Consider the following 19,226-nt stretch of genomic DNA (forward strand, 5'->3'; position numbering starts at 1 on the left):
ACAGCAGCTAATCAGAGAGATTGTTAAGTGCACCAGGCTGCTACCCTCAAATCAAAGGATGAGTTGCCAGTGAGGAAAAGGGTGTTTTGGGGATATTTGACTGTTTGTGTTTCACCTAATAAAAGAGCCCACTTCCCTTTGATTTCTGCTGACCTACCCCTGCTCTTCGGGAGCTTCTTCCTAAACCAGTTTCCTTCTGCAGTCTGGTATCCCACAACTTTCTTTGGTTTGTTGTATCTGCTCCCACCTGCTGGTCTGTTCTCCAAAGAGCAGCAGAAAACAGAAAGTGTTCTTAGTAGTGGAGTCCAGCAGCACCCAGACAGGATAGGTTTGGCGGGTGGGAAAGTTTTTAATGTGAATAGTAAATTGTCAGATTACTACCTGCAGAGGTGAGAATGCCACTAAGAACTTTAGAAACCGGGCATGGACTTTACAGTAACTGAATTCCTGATTGTGCCTCTCTCCCCCCTCCCCCACCCCAGAAATGAAAATTCCATGGTCATGTTTCTAATTGTATGTTGTTTTTTTCTTAATTTATTTTTCATTACTTAGCTCTCTGAATCCTCCTCCTCTTGTTCCTCCATCCATTCCATGGACACATCTTCCTCAGGGGTGTCATCTTTAACCAACACTATCTCACCCCCTCCTTCCTTAACCTCCAATCCCAAGATCCACAAGCGCTCCATCTCCGTCACATCCATTACCTCAACAGTATTGCCTCCTGTTTACAACCAGCAGAACGAAGACATGTGCATCATCCGGATCAGCATAGAAGACAACAATGGCAACATGTACAAGAGTATCATGGTCAGTGATGTGGAGGAGTTAAATGTTTTTATTAGTACTGAGATGTTTTTGTTCAGGGTAACCAATTATATGCAAGGTCTCAGCCTTGGTGCAAATCAAAGCAGCTAAGATTTTAAATGCTAAGGGCCACATCATGTCCTTGATTCGTGCACTCCAATCTTCACAATATGTTCCATCTTCTGAAATCCCCCTGGGGTTTCGGTTGGCTTCAGTTCATTGCTTGTCCCAAATTGTTGTGTAATGCTACTGGTAAACGTGCACTGCATTCCACTTTTAGAGGTAGCTGCATTTTAGTAGTGGACACCCCCACTGCTCCACACACCCATTCCTCCCCCCACACATCCCTCTTGAGTTTCAGTTCTTTTGAGTGAAAGATGTTATTTAATAATACCTGGTACTTAACTATATAGGGATCTCAAAGGGCGTATAATTGTAAGGTAGTGGTATGATACAATATCCTTCTGTCATATCTAATCTATCTCTAATGCATCCATCATTATGAGATTTGGATTTTAATCATAATCTTTGTCCCAAATTCAAAGTTTTATTTGTATTTATTAGAATTAGTTGAAAAATCAAAATAAGTTTCATGAAAATTTCAAACAGGGTTTTGTTGTATGGGTTTTGGAAACTGATCTATTTTTAGTTTATCAAAAATTTCCCCAGAGATTTTCACAAATTTGTAATAAAAACATTTTTTTCAATATCAAAGACTAAAATTTTTAAAAATAAATATTTTTGATATTGAAAAAAATCTCACCACACGATTGAGTGGACAAGTCAAAACTGGCAATGGAAAGAAAGCCCTGAAGGTAGAAAACCAAAATGGAAAATGGAACCCCCCTTTCTCCTCAAATCATAAATAAAAACAATAAAGGAACATTGAGAATGAAAATTTTAAAAATGGAAAAATACTGAGAATATCAGAATATTTTTCTCAATTTCATTTTGAAAAATGTCCAAATTTATCCCAGTTTTCTCCAAATGAAAAATGTTAATCACTTCTGCTGTTAGTTTTGGGGATGGAAGATACAAATAACAAATTTTTATACTTGAGGTTCTAAACTCAAATGAGGAATGTGGCAGGTTTGACTGAGATTGCATGTGCCAACTTTCTGCCTGGAGGGAATTTTTTTCTCAATACCCCCTAAAACTAGTGACTGTACAATGGAAGGTCTTACAAGCTTTTGAACTGAGCAGTGTTCCCTCTATAATGAAAACTACCAGCAAGTGTGCAGCAATGCTTCCATCCTATAGCTCCATTTGGAATCCCTCTCATCCAGGTGTAGATGATCCTCTGTGAAACATTTCCCTTTAAAGGAAAACTGTCAAGATATAGACCATGAACCAGATGCGCAGCCCTGTAGCTGCTGCTTGCACAAAGTGGTAACAAAGCTAATGGATCTAAGCAATGCTCTGATGGCACAGGACTGCTGAAGTCACTTCTTCATCACTCCCTCATTCCAGCTTGCAGCAGAGTGGTCATGATTGGGACTCTGTTATGTCCAGGGGATCCCAGCTGATTGAATGATCTCACACAGCTATAGACTAAGGCCTGAGCTACACTAGCGGGGGGGAGTTGTTGAACTGAGATACACAACTTCAGCTAAGCAATTCGCATAGCTGAAGTCGAAGTATCTTAGTTCGACTTATCTGGCCGTCCTCACGGCGGCGAGTTGATCACGGCGGCTCCCCCGTCGATTCCGCTTACTCCTCCTGCCGAGTACAGGCGGAGTACAGGGATCGATTTATCGCCTCTAGACAAGACATGGTAAATCGATCCCCGATAGATCGATCCTGTGGGCAGTGAGGACGTACCCATAGAAGAGAGCAGCCTTCATGGTGGTCTCTTATATCAGGGACTGACAAGACTTAGAGGCTCTAGGATTGGTGGCAGCATATACAACAAAGCATGTATAACAATGTAAATGTCACTATTGACGATGCTATCATGTTTCTCTGGGCTGGGCCATTTTCCTATGTTGACTTCTTTACATACCTCACCTATGCCTCACCCACAAGCCATGGAACAAACACTCCATGTTTTGTTTTGTTTTGTTTTTTGTTTGTTTGTTTTGAATGAGTGAATCAAATAAATATTTTGCAGCTTGCAGGACACTTTTTTTTTTTTTTTTTTTTAAGGAATTGATCCCTCAGGTGCTGCAAAGAGCTATGAACTATGGGCCTGGGAATTTTTCTGCTGATTTCAGTGTGCTTGAGATGCGGCCCTAGGTTAGTTCAGAACAAGTGACACTTCCACAGCAGACTGCAGACTAGATACGAGGCCAAAAATCTTCACAAGGTTTCGAAGCAAGTATTTACCCCATTAGATTCCAAATTAATTGCTGCCTATGAGCAACAGATGGAGAAATTATTTATGTAGAAATTTTTAAGCCAAGTACAAATGACACCTCATCGCTCAACACATTTGCTCAAGGGAGCTGATTATGTTATTTACTGATCTCACAGTTGGTGCAGTATCTATCTTCCTGCATAAAAGTCGTAAGTAGCACATTTTTGTGCCCACTAATAGCTACTATCTAATTCCTAAGAGGCAATAGTTTCTTAGTGCTTTGGGAAACTCACCCCCAGACCAAGTGATGAATTCAAAGCAGACTTTTATACATCAGTTACAATGTTTAGATAACAAGTAAAGTGAAGAAGAAAAAACCCTCATTGCAAAATTTTTTTTCCAGTTGACTAGCCAAGACAAGACTCCGGCTGTCATTCAGAGAGCTATGTCAAAACACAACCTGGAGGCTGACCCAGTCGAGGATTACGAACTTGTTCAGGTCATCGCTGAGGACAAAGGTAAGAAAACAGCAATGCTTGCTGCTTAAAAAGCTCTTCAGATTTTGTAGGAAGAAAGTGAATATGAAGGAACTACAGAAACACAGTGGATTTTTCTTCTGACAGACAGTTTCAGTAGATCTGTGATTGATTCATTGATCACTATAGGCCTGTCCTCCGCTTTGGATATGAGCAAGTGCAGAACAGGATGATGTACAGTCCAAGATCCCAGCTTCAGAGTGTAAAGCGACTTGAAGTCAGGGCCACAGGGGAATGAACAAAGAGCTGGGAGTGTAGCATGCAGATTCCATGCTGCCGAAAAAAACACAGGGAACACCGGGCCATTTTCCTGAGATCTCTGGACATATGATTTGCCTAGCTGCATACTCCTCCCAGCCTGCCCCTGTACTGACAGCATGGCAGTTTCCCATTAACTGGACTCCACCAGCTATGTGGTCCCTACCATCTTCAGTGGCATGTGCAAGCTACCGCAGGGAAGTTTGTCCTGTCTTGAACAGCAGTGGTCTCTGCAGCAATTTGCAATGAAAATTCTCTTGCAGTACAGCACAGAGAGCAGCTGCTCCCTGGCTCCCCCTCACTCAGCCAGGCCTGGTTCCTTTTTATCCACAGACCATTTCCCACAGAGGGTTAGCATACAGGTATTTCCTCACCCTGCACCCTCACCTTCTGGCCATCTGACTTCACTATCCTTTGATTCCCTGCCATGGTACAGAGTGGAGTTGAGCGCAGCTTACCTGCCTTCCTATATAATACGGATCCATGAAGTAGTGAGCATGACAAATCAGATAGGCACGTGCAAAGCAAAGCCTTCATGCAGGAACATAAGAGTTGCCACACTCCAACAGACTATCCGGAGGTCTGTCTAGTCTACTGTCCTGTCTCTCACAGTGGCCAGTACTAGGTGCTTTCAGCCTGCCTAAATTCCCAGCAGTTTCAAAGGGGCACAATATACTTTACTTCCTGTTCTTAATTGCTGTGCATTATGGCTGCACACTGTTAATAGATGTGCTTCACCCGAAACAAGGCTATGCTTCAATGATCACTGAAATGATTTCTCTACTGTATGCAGTTTGTGAATCTATTGGTAAAGCAGATTAAGATCCTTTTCCATATAAGATCATTATTTTGTATTATTATTACTAGAAAATCAGATGGCTAAAGCCATCTGACTCTAAAGTTTAGAGTCAGTATGGGGATGACGTAAAAATGGTTTTTATACCTTCGTGCTTAGAGCCTGATGCAGCAAGGTACTTGGTATGTGCCTAAATTTGAAGCATGTAATTCCACTAGTGTCAGCTTAATGCCCCTACTAGCTCTCTATGAATCCTGTCCTATTAATGTGCTGAATTAAAAGTAAGATGTTACTCCTGTAATCCCTGAAAAGCCCATTCAAGTGCGAAAGAACAAACTGGATTCTCTTCTGCCTAATGAATCCTCTACAAACTTGTCATCTAAGCTCTGGTTCTGAACCCTTATTCTGGGCGATGGATGTAAGAGGCAGAAAGAACCCAGCCAGATTTGTCAAATGCTAGGTGGAGTTCTGGGTCTGGTAGTTAGATCCAAACAAGCTTTTTCTGTAAATTGAGCCGATTTGAACTGTAACAGAAGGATAATGACCCAAGATGTGAGTGCTGTGCTCTCACATTTCTAACCATAACCTCCCTGTCAGGAAATCACTATATTAGCAAAGCTCTGCCTCATTCCCTAGGATCATTCAGTCTTGCCATGCAGACCCAAGGATGTATACCTGGCATGAAAAAGCAGCTCTCTCTGAGAGCCTTTTCATTATTATCTGTTGGAGGCATTCCAGCCCGCCCCTTCCTCCCTGCACAGGGCAAACCTAATGGGACACTTCATGACTATGCAAAAGAGGGAATGATTTATTTAGGACTGTGAAATTGCATTTAGTCTCAGCTGCTGCAGAGATCTCTTGGGCTGCCATGCAGGGAAGCTATTTATTGATAGTCTATCAGCCAGATTTAAAAAAGTGTCTTGTTAATGAGTTAGGGTAACCCATCAGCTAGAAAAATTTCATTGCTATCACAGCCTAGGCACCTATCTAGTGATCATCAACAGGGTGGAAGTAGATGGTGGAAGTGGTGCCATTTTTCTGTATCACATAAGGTATGAACATTTTCAGGTATCCAATCCGAAAAAATTGTTAAATTGCAAAAAGGGCCACAACTCTAAGAAACGTAGTCTGATTTTGACCAAAACTGGCAGAGAGCTGCATTATCAAGTGTATTTAGAAGCTATGTACTTAAAGTAGTACTGTTTTGGAAAATTTGGGAAATATTTAGCCCCATGTGATATACTTTATGCATTTTCACATACATTTTTGCCATCAGTTAAAGCAAAAGTCTGCAGTCATACAACAGTATGAGCTTGTTTGTACCATGTAATTTATCACAATACTTGTCATTCTTTGTAGCATGGAGTGATCTGAGAAAAAAAATTGGCTGCTAGTTTACCTTTTATGAATATTGGCTACTGTCCAATGACTCCTTCACTGGCAACTGATATTAACACAGGGCACACCAAGATGAAATATTTTCAGGATATGTTCCACTCTCTGGGCCAAAACTGGACCTATGTCGTGTATGGTGAAGCTGCAAATCTACTGCAAAGCACTGTTGATTTAAATGGAGGAATCAAAACAGATTTGACAATGACCACCTTGAGATGGGAGGCATGCATCATGCAGCAAATTTGATGGGTGATACAGCATTTATGGTGCTTCAGCCATGCTCTAAGAGGGAAAGCATATAACCATGGCATTAGAATCCATAAACTTATGAATGAGGCGATGACTCGCTTGAAATGGGTGGCACTTGGCAATTCCTTGAACATTGATGTTCTCCCAGAAGATGAGAAGAGCCACCTCTTGGAGGAAGCTCGAACACACATTGAAGCTTTTGAAGATGTGGCACAGGCACACAGAGAAAACAGAGTGGAAGCACAGAATGCTCTGGCAGACTTGATGAACAGCGCCCAAGCATTGTACCAGCTCATGGACACTTATGTTACCCAAGGGAAAAACTGTTCAGATACATTTCCATCCTGGGAAAACTAGGTAACACATTGCTCGCAACCACGGATGGATTACATAGCAGCAAAGAGAGGCAATAACAAGTCCATGGAGCTTGAAACCTTTGCAGAGATGATCCCACTATGACAGTGTAGTCATATGAATTATGCCAGATGGGTTGTGTAAATGTAGCAGAAGCCAGATCTCTGGAGGAGGAGAAGTCAGCTATATATTGTGCCCAAGTTGATAGGAAGCAGTGTACCAGACTGCCAGACTCTTCGGTGGGGTACTTACACCGTGACATGGTCATTGAGCAATCTCTGAACAAGGACTGTAGGAACCATCAGCATCTTTGCACCAAAGATAAGGCTCTGACCAAAGATTACCTGACTGCACGTTTTAAGGCAGCTGTAACAGCTGTGACAAAACAAAGGTGTGGAATACAGCCTTCCATCTCCACAAAGAAGCTACCACAAAACACATGGCTGCTGATTAAATTGCTGTCCAAGGTATTAAAAAGTTGTGCCTGAAAGAATGACAGATCTTTTTAACATTGAACCTGGAACAAGCCCACACAACAGTCACTTTTGAACACTGCAACATCTACTGTGGGCCCACCTGAAAGTGCAGAAGGTTTGTGCATGATCAGAGAGACTGGCACACAATAAATTAAGCTGTTCATAACCAGATGTCTGCAAAGGGCTAAAGAAGACCTCTTTTAGCCCATAGAAAGGCATAATCTGAAATCATTTGGTAGTCTCAACAAAACAATCAAACAAAAGAAGCAATCAGCACAAGTGATAACTATTGATCATCAGATATTCAGCAAGCTGACAGTTTTTGCCCAGTCCAGAGATGTTGATATCCAGTGTTTGATGAAGCATAAGCTGGCACCTGTCCCACTTTCCCTCTTCAACTTGGGTGGATCTCTAAGAAAGATCCAAAAGAGCAACACGCTGTCTTGGCTGGAGAAAAATCTGTCAATGGTTGAGCCACCAGCATCTGATGAGCCAACATCAGCTATTCTTAAACTCGGGATGCTTCTACTGCTGATGTGCAATGATATTGGCAAGTACAAAACTTTTGGAGAGCTGTCTGATCAGCTGCTGCACACTATCGTCAGAATGCAATGTCAATACACTGCTATTGTTGGTGACAATTATGCAAATGAAGAATCAATCAAATCTGGTGAGAGAGCCCACAGGGGGAATGTCCAAATGCAAGACATTTGGAGCCCCCACTCTGTTTACAGATGATATCAAATTCAAAGACTAAATCTAACATTGCAAACTTTCGCAGTGACTGGATCATGGCGTGTGGACAGAGATTGACACCTGGTCATTACATATACCTTGCTGGTGGGTTTCACCACATCGCACGTGCAGTGAAAATAGATTTGAACCAGACTCTCGCAGAACCTGGGTGAACACCTAAACAGGAGACTGTAGAGGGAGTCTCATGCTCCCTGTGGCCCAGTTACTATTTAATTAAAAAGGAACAGCTTCAACAAGAGATGAAAAGCCGCCGACACCTGAATAGCCCTTAGTTCAGGGACTGGGGCACTCACATGAGAAAGGGCAGATCCCTATTCAAATCCCTTCTCATCAGGCAGGGGTGGGGGTGCGGGTTGAACTAGAGTCTATCCCTTCCCATGTGAGTACTCTAACCACTGGGCTAATGGTTACAAGCAAAAGCTGTTCCTCCTGTCAGGAGACTCCTCACGGAGGTGACAGGTCCCTGTCCAAATCCCTGTTCCTCATTATGCTCACCTGTATCCAGTGTGACTACTCATCCCTAACTATTGAGCTAATGTTATAGGGCAAGTTGGCTCATCCCTGACCGCCTTGTGTGGAGTTAAGTGGCCTCTGAGCATCCCTACCAGATCAAGTCCCACAGGACGCTAGGCCGGGCAATGCCTAGTGGCCCTGGGTTTGAGAATCATCCTGAGGCTTAGGCATGAGAGGTGTTTTGGTCCCTAAAGTGAGGCAGCAGGACACATGCTCCGAGGCAGAAACATTGGTGTCTGGGGAACGTCTAGAGCAAAAACTTGGGTGCCAAATGAGTTTAGGCACCTACAGGGTTGGGCAGCAGCCAAACACAAGTTTTGTAGATTGCAGTAGTGCCTAAAACTGGGACCGACTTAGGCACCTAAGTCTCTTTACAGATCTGGGTTTGTGTGCCAATGATGTGGACTGTGTGCCTATTCTTAGCTCCCCTGAATTCTGTGTTGTGGGCCTGTGGCACATACTGAGCATGCTCATTCTCAGTTCATGTCACAGCTCAGCACCGCATGCCTTCTGCATCGGCACTATCTGTGCCCCCAACTAAAACCCTGCTGGAGTTCCCTGTGTAATTTGCCCTATTGTAAAAACTGATTAGGAGAATGAGGAGGCTTTGTTCACCAAGTGACCCCAAAATTGTACTCCAGGCACTATTCTGCGTAGGCATCTGCCAGACCAGTTCTCAAGCCAATCTGGCTCTGCCTTTGCCTTTTAGTGCACCTTAAAATTAAACATGTCATTTGCCAGGAGCGGGAAGGGAGCTGTAGCTACAGAGGCCCTTGCCTATGACTCCAAATTAGCACCACAAAATGCTAATGGCACCCAAGGCCTTTTACAAGCATACACATTTCCAAGCCAATCTGTCTATCTGTGAACATAAGAGCACTTTGAACCTTTGCCTTTAAACAGACATGTTACTTCAGCCTTCATGTTTCTGTTGCACCTGTTGGCATTCCAGATCTCTCTCACAGCAGCACAATGTTGTAGAACCAACAGGAAAGTCTAATAATGCTTGAATTACTGGGTTTTGGAGCTGTGTGTTGGTCAGCTCTGAGATACATGCCATGTGAATACTACTCCCCCCCCCACCCCCAGCTTTGTGCAAAAGAGAAGTGATTCCTTCCCATCCCAAGAACACGTGCGAAATATCAGCTGTGGGGTGTCAGTAACCGAACTGCATGCTGTCATTTATAAGCTTGCTCCCAGTACCTACAGCATGAGCAGTTTTCAGCATGAGCCTTTGTGCAGCATAGCTGGGAAAGTATCTGTGCAACAAAGAGATGCAAATACCACCACGAAGATTTGGTGTGCTGCAATGCACTCGGTTGTGACAGTGATGAGTGTAGCAGAAGAGCACTGAACGCATCAGACACAGATTCTGAAGGGGAGTGGAAATGGTTCAGCTATCTGCAAATTACTGAGACTGTTTTTGAGAATAAATATAGCTCTGGTGAGAATTGCATGAGACCTTCAGTAGGTCATAGTTATATGCAAGAGTTATATAAGAGTACACAGTAATACTTTGTTATTTACACAATATATTCACATAGGATATTCTATAGTCCTCCTACTACGAATCATTACTGTTGTAGAAATAGTTTACATGTATTGTCACTGCATTCAGTGACAGTAAGATGATAATTACAGTTATACCACGTGTGCTTTAGGCTTATGTCTCTGGCCGAATAGATAATGTAAAAAATATGTTTTGTAATTAAGGGGTAGGGGAGCTTATTATCTGCACAGAGTCATAAAAATAGCAGACAAAAAAAATCTTCGCTCACATCAGTCCATTCTATAAATGATGACAGATATTTTGAGGTATTACATGGCGCAAACAAGCTCTTGCTGTCATGTGACTACAGCCTTTTACTCTAACTGAAGGCAAAAAAGGACAGGAAAATGCACACAAATCATTAGGGGCTAAATATGTCCCAAACTTTTCAAAGCAGTACTATTTTGAGTGCATTGGTGCATTATCAATTTATTTAGAAGGTTTCTGCCAATTTTGGTCAAAATTAAAGTCTGCATTATGGCCCTTTTTGTGATTTTTCATGACTTTTTTCCCAATTGGATGCTGATAACATTTAAACATTACAGCATGTAGGAAAACAGCTCCACTTCCAACATCTACATCCACACTGGTGGGATGACCACCACATATATGCCTAACGGGGTAGTAATGACATGGTTACCTCTTAGTGCCCAAAACTGGGACGGGCTGGTAGACTATGAGGGAAGTCCCTAATGTAGTCAGCCTGGAAAGCTTTCTTTCCTATTAGTATATTATTTTACAGTGACACCGCCCTGGTTTTTTTTTTCTAGTAGATCTCCCTACAATGAAATGCATTAGTGGTGGTGGTATGTGTTGAGAGTGGCAGCAGCTGGAGGTGATGCAGTGCTCGCTCTGAGAAATACAGTTTCAATAGTCAGACAGAACTGCAGTGGGAGAGCCAGGCCCAGAGCCTACAAACCACATACGCACATGCTTCGCTTTACTCATCTAATGTTTGCAGGATTGGGCCTTAAGAGTGTCTGGGGGTTTATTTTATTTTTTTGTGGGGGGTGAGGGCAGGGGGGAAGGGGGTCTATCAAAATCACTGGATATTTCTGCAGCTGGGGAGGGGGTGGTTATAGTTGCACATAAAAGGTAAAACCCAATTCTATTAATAAAAACACCCAAAGCCTACCAAACTACACACATACAAAATGCACTAAAAGCACTTTAAGATTGCAAGGACAATCACATTTCCTAGCTGTCAAGTGCCTTACAGTTGCCTATGCTGTAACCCTATTTCAGACCCCTTGCTCATCTGCACTATGCTAGTCTTCAGTTACATGATCACGTCCAATTTCCCCCCCTCACTGGAATCTGAATTATAGTTGCATGGGCAACTAGTAAATGCCAGTTTTACAACTTTCCAAGGGCTTGACTTTGCAACCTAAATAATGTTTTTTAATATAGTTTTTTTGTCATCATAACATGTCCCTGTTCACAAGGGGAAAGTCTGAGAGGACAAAATGCACTGCTGCCAAATCAGAGTCGCATATGGGCATTGCAGCCAGATTTGCCCACATGAGATTTCTTTTCATGCTGGTAACTGTATTATCAATAGTAGAGCACATCACCACTGACTTTGTTTCCTCTCTTTGCAGAGTTAGTCATCCCCGACACTGCTAATGTATTTTATGCCATGAACAGCCAGGTCAACTTTGACTTCATCCTACGGAAAAAAACCTCCCTCGATGGGCAAGTGAAGATGCGGAGCCGATCTAGCTTGACACTTCCCAGAACTGCCAAAAGGGGGTGCTGGACTAACAGACACAGCAAAATCACACTTTGAAGAGAATGAGCTAACACAAAGGAGATTCGGTTTAGAAAAAAGAAAATTCCTTTGATACCATCCAGTATTACAAAGTCATGGAAGATGAAGGTGTCATGGAAAGATTTGAGACTGGAATGCAAAGTGTGCGTTCACTATAGATATAGATAGAGATGAACATCGAGAGAGAGAGGGAGACTTATGGGACAGTCACTATGGAAATATATTTTGCACATTGGCCTAGGAAGGTGAGGTCACATATACAGGGAAAAATGGAATTGCCAACCAACCTTGTCTTAAGAATTCCACATAAGCTAAATCTCCTCCTTGGAAAGCAGATTCTCCTTTGTGCCAGTATTACCTAGAACAAGAACTTTAAATTTATTTTTATACATTGGAGAAGAAAACTGTTGCAATTAAATTCCACCTGAATCAAGCGGGAGGATCCGAGCAGCCATCAGCTGAATGAGAACACTAATTTCCAAAGAGTGTGGATGAGCTGATGGCTGCTAATTCTTCACCCTGTCTGATAAGTGTTGCCTCCAGGAGGCGTTCACGTCTGTGAAGAAGAAAGAAGGATTGAGACCCTCCCAAAATGCTAGTCTAGAGACACAAGGAAGAATGAAATTGTGTGCACGTAGGTTGGTTTCACAGAACTGACAAATAGTTTTTGCAGTTGTTCAAAGCCAGAAAATGGGCCACAGTTGCTTTTGGATGAATGTCATATTTTGTTCATGAGCAAGGCAAGGAAACTCAACCAACATTACTTCTCTAGACTTTGTTCACATCTTAATGCCACTACGGTGTGTTCTTCCTTATGCTTACCTAATCTGTTTAACAGGAATCAAGGCCTTTTGCATGCACAGTTGCAAGTTCTCCAAATTCACTGATATACTTCTTTGTAATGTGCAATCCCTCTTCAGGTGCAGAACTCTACGTTAATTCACATTGATTCAGTGAGAGCAACTATATTACCTTGTGTTTTAAAAGTGGCATAAGACAGACATGTTTATTACTCAGTGCCCAAAGTTACCACAGATCTTATAAACTTGTAGCATTATTATACATAATCTTCAACCACCGCCCTCTCTTATATGCTTCTATTAATTGAATAGTTTCCTGACATGGTACATCCTTCCAGATGGAATAAAGAATTTAACCTTCTGTAAAGGCTCCCATAGCTGCTATTCTCTGTGAAACTTTAAATGACGCATTTCTTAACTTGAAGATACAAGTCTCCCTTCAGAACACATGCATAATTAAAAGGTCACATAAAAGATTTTAATTGAAAGCCATAAATGACACATTGGATTGTAAGCAACACTCACAGAACAGATTGTCTTTTCAGAATACTAGGGTTGGTTAAAATAAACTCAGATCTTGAATTTTATACAAGTCTGGAGCATGTTTTACCAGTTCTGTAGCACTGATTGTCAAAGCTGGGCCTAGATTCCATTACCAAATAGCCATGATGTACCAATAAATGTCTTAAATGGTGTTGGGTCTTTACTATGAAAAGAATTATTATTCCCATTTAAAAGGCAGCTCATTCTCTAGGTCTGGGTATCTTAAATTCAAGTTGTATTTGTGTTTCGGGGATGAATAGGTCCAGTTTTGAACTGAGCCTTAGATGTGTCTGGTGTTGGGTCAGGTTTACAACAGAACTAAAGTTCAGTTTCCTTTGTACTTCAGTAAAGGCAATGCATAAATGTGTTGGTGAGTTTTACAGTATGGTATATAATGCATAGCCCCTCACCCACACAATATAAAGAGCTGCGAATCTGGGTTTTATAGTGCCAAGGTTATGTTGTTGAACGTCTTTTCCTTTCTTACAGGGAAAGAAATTGCTGTTGGATAAAAATGGTTTCATTTATTTAAGATGGTCAATTTTAAAAGTAATTTCTCATGAACAAAATGTTTTTGCAGTTCTCCTTCTGCTGATTCTTCGTCAAACCTCTGGTTCTAGCTTCCATTAATATTTCACTGAAATCAGACCATTAGGCATTAGCTTGTGTGTGTTACCTAGCTGGCCCTGGAATATTCAACAGCTGTTAAGGGTCTAGATCAGACATCTATAGCACAGTGGAAAAACAAATCATTTGAAAGAGAACAATCTAAAAATGCTCTTCGGACAACTCAACTGCTGAATGACACCAGCGCGTCTTTTCGGTGCTCCAAAGCGGCTTGGAAAATTCTTGTCGAAAATTTTGACAGAAATGGGGAAAACATACATGTTCGTGATTTATTTCTCCTTCCCTTTTTCCACCCAGCACGAAAGCTGTTTGGAAAATAGGCACAGAAAATGAGTATCTTACCTCTGAGCTACTGGATTGTTCCTTGCTAGAGACTAGTACGCAAGCAGGAGCCTTAGGGAAGCTGAGACCCAGCTACTTCCATTAGAGCAGCCAAAGCCCTTTCATAGAATCATGGAACTGAAAAGGAGCTCAATAGGTTATCTAGTCCAGTCCCCATGGCAGAACTAAGTATTATCTAGATCATCCCTGAGAGGTGCTTGTTTAACCTGCTCTTTGTGGAATCTCCATCACTGGAGATTTCACAGCCTCCTTAGGCAATTTATTCAAGTGTTTGACTACCATGACAGTTAGGAAGTTTTTCCTAATGTCCAATCTAAACCCCACTTGGTGCAATTTAAGCCCATTGCTTCTTGCCCTGTCCTCAGAGGTTAACAAGAACAATTTTTCTTCCTCCTCCTTGTAACAACCTTTTATATACTTGAAAACTGTTATCATGTTCCCCTCTCAGTCTTCACTTCCCCAGACTAAACAAGCCCAGTTTTTTCAGTCTTTCCTCATAGGTCATGTTTCTACATTTTTGCTGCTTTCCTCTGGACTTTCTCTAACTTGTCCATATCTTTCCTGAAATGTGGTGCCCAGAACTGGACACTATACTCCAGTTGAGGCCTAATCCGCATGGAGCAGAGTGGAAGAATTACTTCTCATGTCTTGCTTACAGCACTCCTGCTAATACAACCCAGAAGGATGTTCACTTTTTTTGCAACAGTTTTACACTGTTGACTCAGATTTAGCTTGTGGTCCACTATGACTTCCAGATCCCTTTCCACAGTACTCCTTCCTAGGCAGTCATTTCTCATTTTGTATGTGTGCAATTGATTGTTCCATTCTCAGTGGAGTACTTTGCATTTGTCCTTATTGAATTTCATCCTGTTTACCTCAGACTATTTCTCCAGTTTGTCCAGATCATTTTGAATTTTAATCCTATCCTCCAAAGCACTTTGTATCATTCGCAAACTTAGTAAGCGTACTCTGTATGCCATTATCTAAATCATTAATGAAGAGAACGGGACCTAGGACCGATCCCTGCAGGACCCCACTTGATATGCCCTTCCAGCTTGACCGTGAACTACTCTCTGGGAATGAGAAAAGGAGTCCTTGTGGCACCTTAGAGACTAACCAATTTATTTGAGCATGAGCTTTCGTGAGCTACAGCTCACTTCTGGGAATGGTTTTCCAACCAGTTATGCACCCACCTTACAGTAGCTCCATCTTGGTTGTATTTCCCTAGTTTATTTATGAGGTCACGTGATATATCTTGATTTTAGTAAGGCTTTTGATACTGTTTCACATCTACCATTTGCCCCTCCACAAGGTTTGTTAACCTGTCAAAGAAAGCTATTAGGTTGGTTTGAGCACATTGTGTTCAAGACAAATCCATGCTGTTGCTTATCTTATTATCTTCTAGGTGTTTGCAAATAGATTGATTAATTATTTGCTCCATTATCTTTCTGTGTAATGAAGTTAAACTGACTGGTCTGTAATTCCCTCTTTTTATAGGTTGGCATTATATTTGCCCTTTTCCACTTCTCTGGAATCTCACACGTCTTCCATGACTTTTTGAAGATAATTACTTATGGCTCAGATATCTCTTCAATCAGCTTCTTGAGTATTGTAGTATGTATTTCATCAAGCCCTGGTGATGTGAAGACATCTAACTTATCTAAAGGAGTACTTGTGGCACTTTAGAGACTAACCAATTTATTTGAGCAAAAGCTTTCGTGAGCTACAGCTCATTTCATCAGATGCATGAGGTGGAAAATACAGTGGGGAGATTTTATATACACAGAGAACATGAAACAATGGGTGTTACCATACACACTGTAACAAGAGTGATCAGGTTACGTGAGCAATTACCAGCAGAGGAGAGAGAAAAAAACAAAACAAAAACAACCTTTTGTAGTGATAATCAAGGTAGGCCATTTCCAGCAGTTGACAAGAACGTGTGAGGAACAGTTGCGGGCGGGGGGGAATAAACATGGGGAAATAATTTTACTTTGTGTAATGACACATCCACTCCCAGTCTTTATTCAAGCCTATTTTAATGGTGTCCAGTTTGCAAATTAATTCCAATTCAGCAGTCTCTCGTTGGAGTCTGTTTTTGAAGTTTTTTTGTTGAAGAATTGCAACTTTTAGGTCTATAATCGATGACCAGAGAGATTGAAGTATTCGCCGACTGGTTTTTGAAAGTTGTAATTCTTGACGTCTGATTTGTGTCCATTTATTCTTTTACGTAAAGACTCTCCGGTTTGGCCAATGTACATGGCAGAGGGGCATTGCTGGCACATGATGGCATATATCACATTGGAATTATAACATTCAAAAACCAATTGGAGAACACTTCACTCTCTCTGGTCACTCGATTATAGACCTAAAAGTTGCAATTCTTCAACAAAAAAACTTCAAAAACAGACTCCAACGAGAGACTGCGGAATTGGAATTAATTTGCAAACTGGACACCATTAAATTAGGCTTGAATAAAGACTGGGAGTGGATGTGTCATTGCACAAAGTAAAACTATTTTATTCCACCCCCTCCCCCCACTGTTCCTCAAATGTTCTTGTCAACTGCTGGAAATGGCCCACCTTGATTATCACTACAAAAGGTTTTGGGGGTTTTTTTTGTTTTGTTTTCTCTCCTGCTGGTAATAGCTCACCTTACCATACAGACTGTAACAAGAGTGATCAGGTAACACCCATTGTTTCGTGTTCTCTGTGTATATAAAATCTCCCCACTGTATTTTCCACTACATGCATCCGATCAAGTGAGCTGTAGCTCATGAAAGCTTACGCTCAAATAAATTTGTTAGTCTCTAAGGTGCCACAAGTACTCCTTTTCTTTTTGCAGATACAGACTAACATGGCTGCTACTCTGAAACCTAATTTATCTATGTAATTTTTAACTTATTCTTTCCCTATTTTAGCCTCTGATCCTACCTCATTTTCACTAGCATTCACTATGTTAGACGTCCAATTGCTATTAACCTTTTTGGTGAAAACTGGAAGAAAAAAGTCATTTAGCACTCCCCCGCCCCCAATTGAGTAATAGGCCTACCACGTCCTTGCCCTTCCTCTTGCTTCTAATGTGTTCATTAAATGTTTTTCTCAGTCCTTGGAGTAAGATGACGGAAGGATATATATAAAGATGCATGAAGCAGCATATGGACTCCAGGCAGGAATCCATTTTGGTACATGAGAGAGAGAGATGTGGTACTTTGTAAAGCTCCAGCCCCTTTTTCTTCTGTCCCCATGACAGTCCACCTCCGCTCCTGCCCCTTTTTTACCTCCAAAGTTGTCTGGGGGGGCGGGGAGGGGGGTTGTGTTGAACTGAGAGCTACTTCAAAATTCAGATCAAGTTTAGTCTGATTATGAAAAACACAACCACAAAACACTACTGCACCCACCCCCAATCAAAGAAAAAGTTTTCTTTGGCTGTAATGCTGCAACCAGCTTAGCAGAGGTAAACCCCTGTGCCTACACAGAGCTCATTAAAAATTATCAGAGCTGTAAGCTCTTAAGGGCAGGGGCTGTCTTGGTATTTGTGGTGTACAGGACTCAGCATGTTCTTAACATGTCCAATAATAATGGGCTGCAATGAGATCTCCAAAAACATGCCACGTTTGAAGTTACTAGCTTCAGCTATTTTTTGACTTACAGCCAGACACATGTGTTTTTTTCCTCTTAGATATGTATAATAAAAAACAAGTGCATTAAATTTGCACCTCCTTTCCAAAAAGCCTTTACCTCTGGTTAAGCCAAAGCATGAACAACTGCCTCTAGAAAGGAATTCATTTGAAAGTAATGAGCAACTGCAAAAGGGAAGGGGGAGAAAAGTGTTTATAATAGAAGTGGGAATGCAGTGTCACAGCAGGATGTTCCTGCTCCTAGTCTGCTCGTAAGTAAGTTTGGAAAGTAGCAGTTTGCGGGGAAGAATCAGTTTCATTTTGCAGGGAGAAGAGGTGGGGCCACACTGAGGCATCTAGCTAATAAAATAAGACTCATGAAATTATGCAAAACTTTTTCTTTCCTTTTTCTGAAACTGGCATTTACTGCCCCTGCATCATTCACTGCATAGTAATGAAAGGAACTGAAAACATTCTTGATGGATCAGTAAAAGTTTTGTTTTTAATAAAACACTATGACCTTACTTTACCTACTCAAGCAGCTACAACATTCAACAGATGTGCTTAACTGAGATTGCGCTGCACCAACCTGAGAGCGCCGTCTTAACCCCCATCTGATTTCCTTTCTTCATAAACAAGGTCTGTTCTATACAGCAGAGGCTGTGACACACGTTGCCTGCCAAGCAGAAGCCTCACCTGCCAAAATATAACAAGCAATCTTACACTCCTTGTCTCCTCATCCCCAGCCTGGGGCCTAGACTAGGGGTTCCCAAACGTCTTTCTCCTGTGGCACACCTGTGCAGTGGCAATAAGCACAACAGTCCACGATTAACACCTTGTGAGGAAAATTACTAATTATTATATACATGGATACTATATGTACCAACAGGGGGCCAGTACTCATGGGGTACATCATTCTACTGCCCTTCTGAGCCTGGCCCTTCAGAGCTGGGCCTGAGCGCAGGTGCCACCCCTCCTCCCCACTGGCAGTGCGCCCCATGATGCCCAGCACCGAGAGTTGCCAGGCATCCTAACCAGATGCTAAACATCTGGTTACCTGCAGTAACCAGCCTCTGCCACCGGGGGTGGGGGCAGGAAGAGCAGCAGCTGTAGTGGAGCCTGGAGGAGCAGATCTGTTTAGGAGCTGCTGCTCTTCCTGCCCCCAGCCTGACGGAGAGAACTGGCTGGCTCCAAAGTAAGTAGTGGGGCTATCTGGGGGTAACCTGTCTGCCCCTGCCCCAATGTGCCCTGATTTCCCCAGCCCCTTGCTCCAGGGACCCCCCTGCCTTCGCCCTGCTGTGCCCCAATTTCCCCTCCCTGGCCTCTCGCTCCAGGGACCAACCAACCTTGCTGTGCCCCAATTTCCCCACTCCAGGGACCAACACCCCACCCAGCCTGTGCCCCGATTGCCCCAGCTCCCTCACTCCAGGGACCCCCCACCCCACTGTGCCCCAAGTTCCGGGGTGAGGCAATCGGGCAGACAGGCTCCGCATCAGCTCCTCCCAGCTCAGCTCTGCAGGTGAGTCCCAGGGGATGGGGAAA

At 42.4% G+C, this 19,226-nt stretch overlaps 1 protein-coding gene across 6 annotated transcripts in view; it reads left to right on the top strand.

The window, feature by feature from the left end:
• RGL1 (ral guanine nucleotide dissociation stimulator like 1) overlaps positions 1 to 13,242 on the top strand; it is a 159,443-nt gene extending 146,201 nt beyond the window's left edge. For 5 of the 6 annotated variants that reach the window (XM_077824803.1, XM_077824802.1, XM_077824805.1 and 2 more), the window contains 3 exons: positions 553 to 807; positions 3,504 to 3,618; positions 11,584 to 13,242. In XM_077824803.1, coding sequence (XP_077680929.1) covers positions 553 to 807; positions 3,504 to 3,618; positions 11,584 to 11,771 — 558 coding nt within the window. In that variant the 3' untranslated portion in view covers positions 11,772 to 13,242. Of the gene's footprint in view, positions 1 to 552; positions 808 to 3,503; positions 3,619 to 6,049; positions 6,146 to 11,583 lie in introns of those variants that run through there. The other variant, XM_077824807.1, reaches the window with a different exon arrangement.
• The last annotated feature ends 5,984 nt before the right edge of the window (positions 13,243 to 19,226 follow it).

The sequence above is a fragment of the Eretmochelys imbricata genome, chromosome 8 (assembly GCF_965152235.1).
Source record: "Eretmochelys imbricata isolate rEreImb1 chromosome 8, rEreImb1.hap1, whole genome shotgun sequence".
NCBI lineage: Eukaryota > Metazoa > Chordata > Testudines > Cheloniidae > Eretmochelys > Eretmochelys imbricata.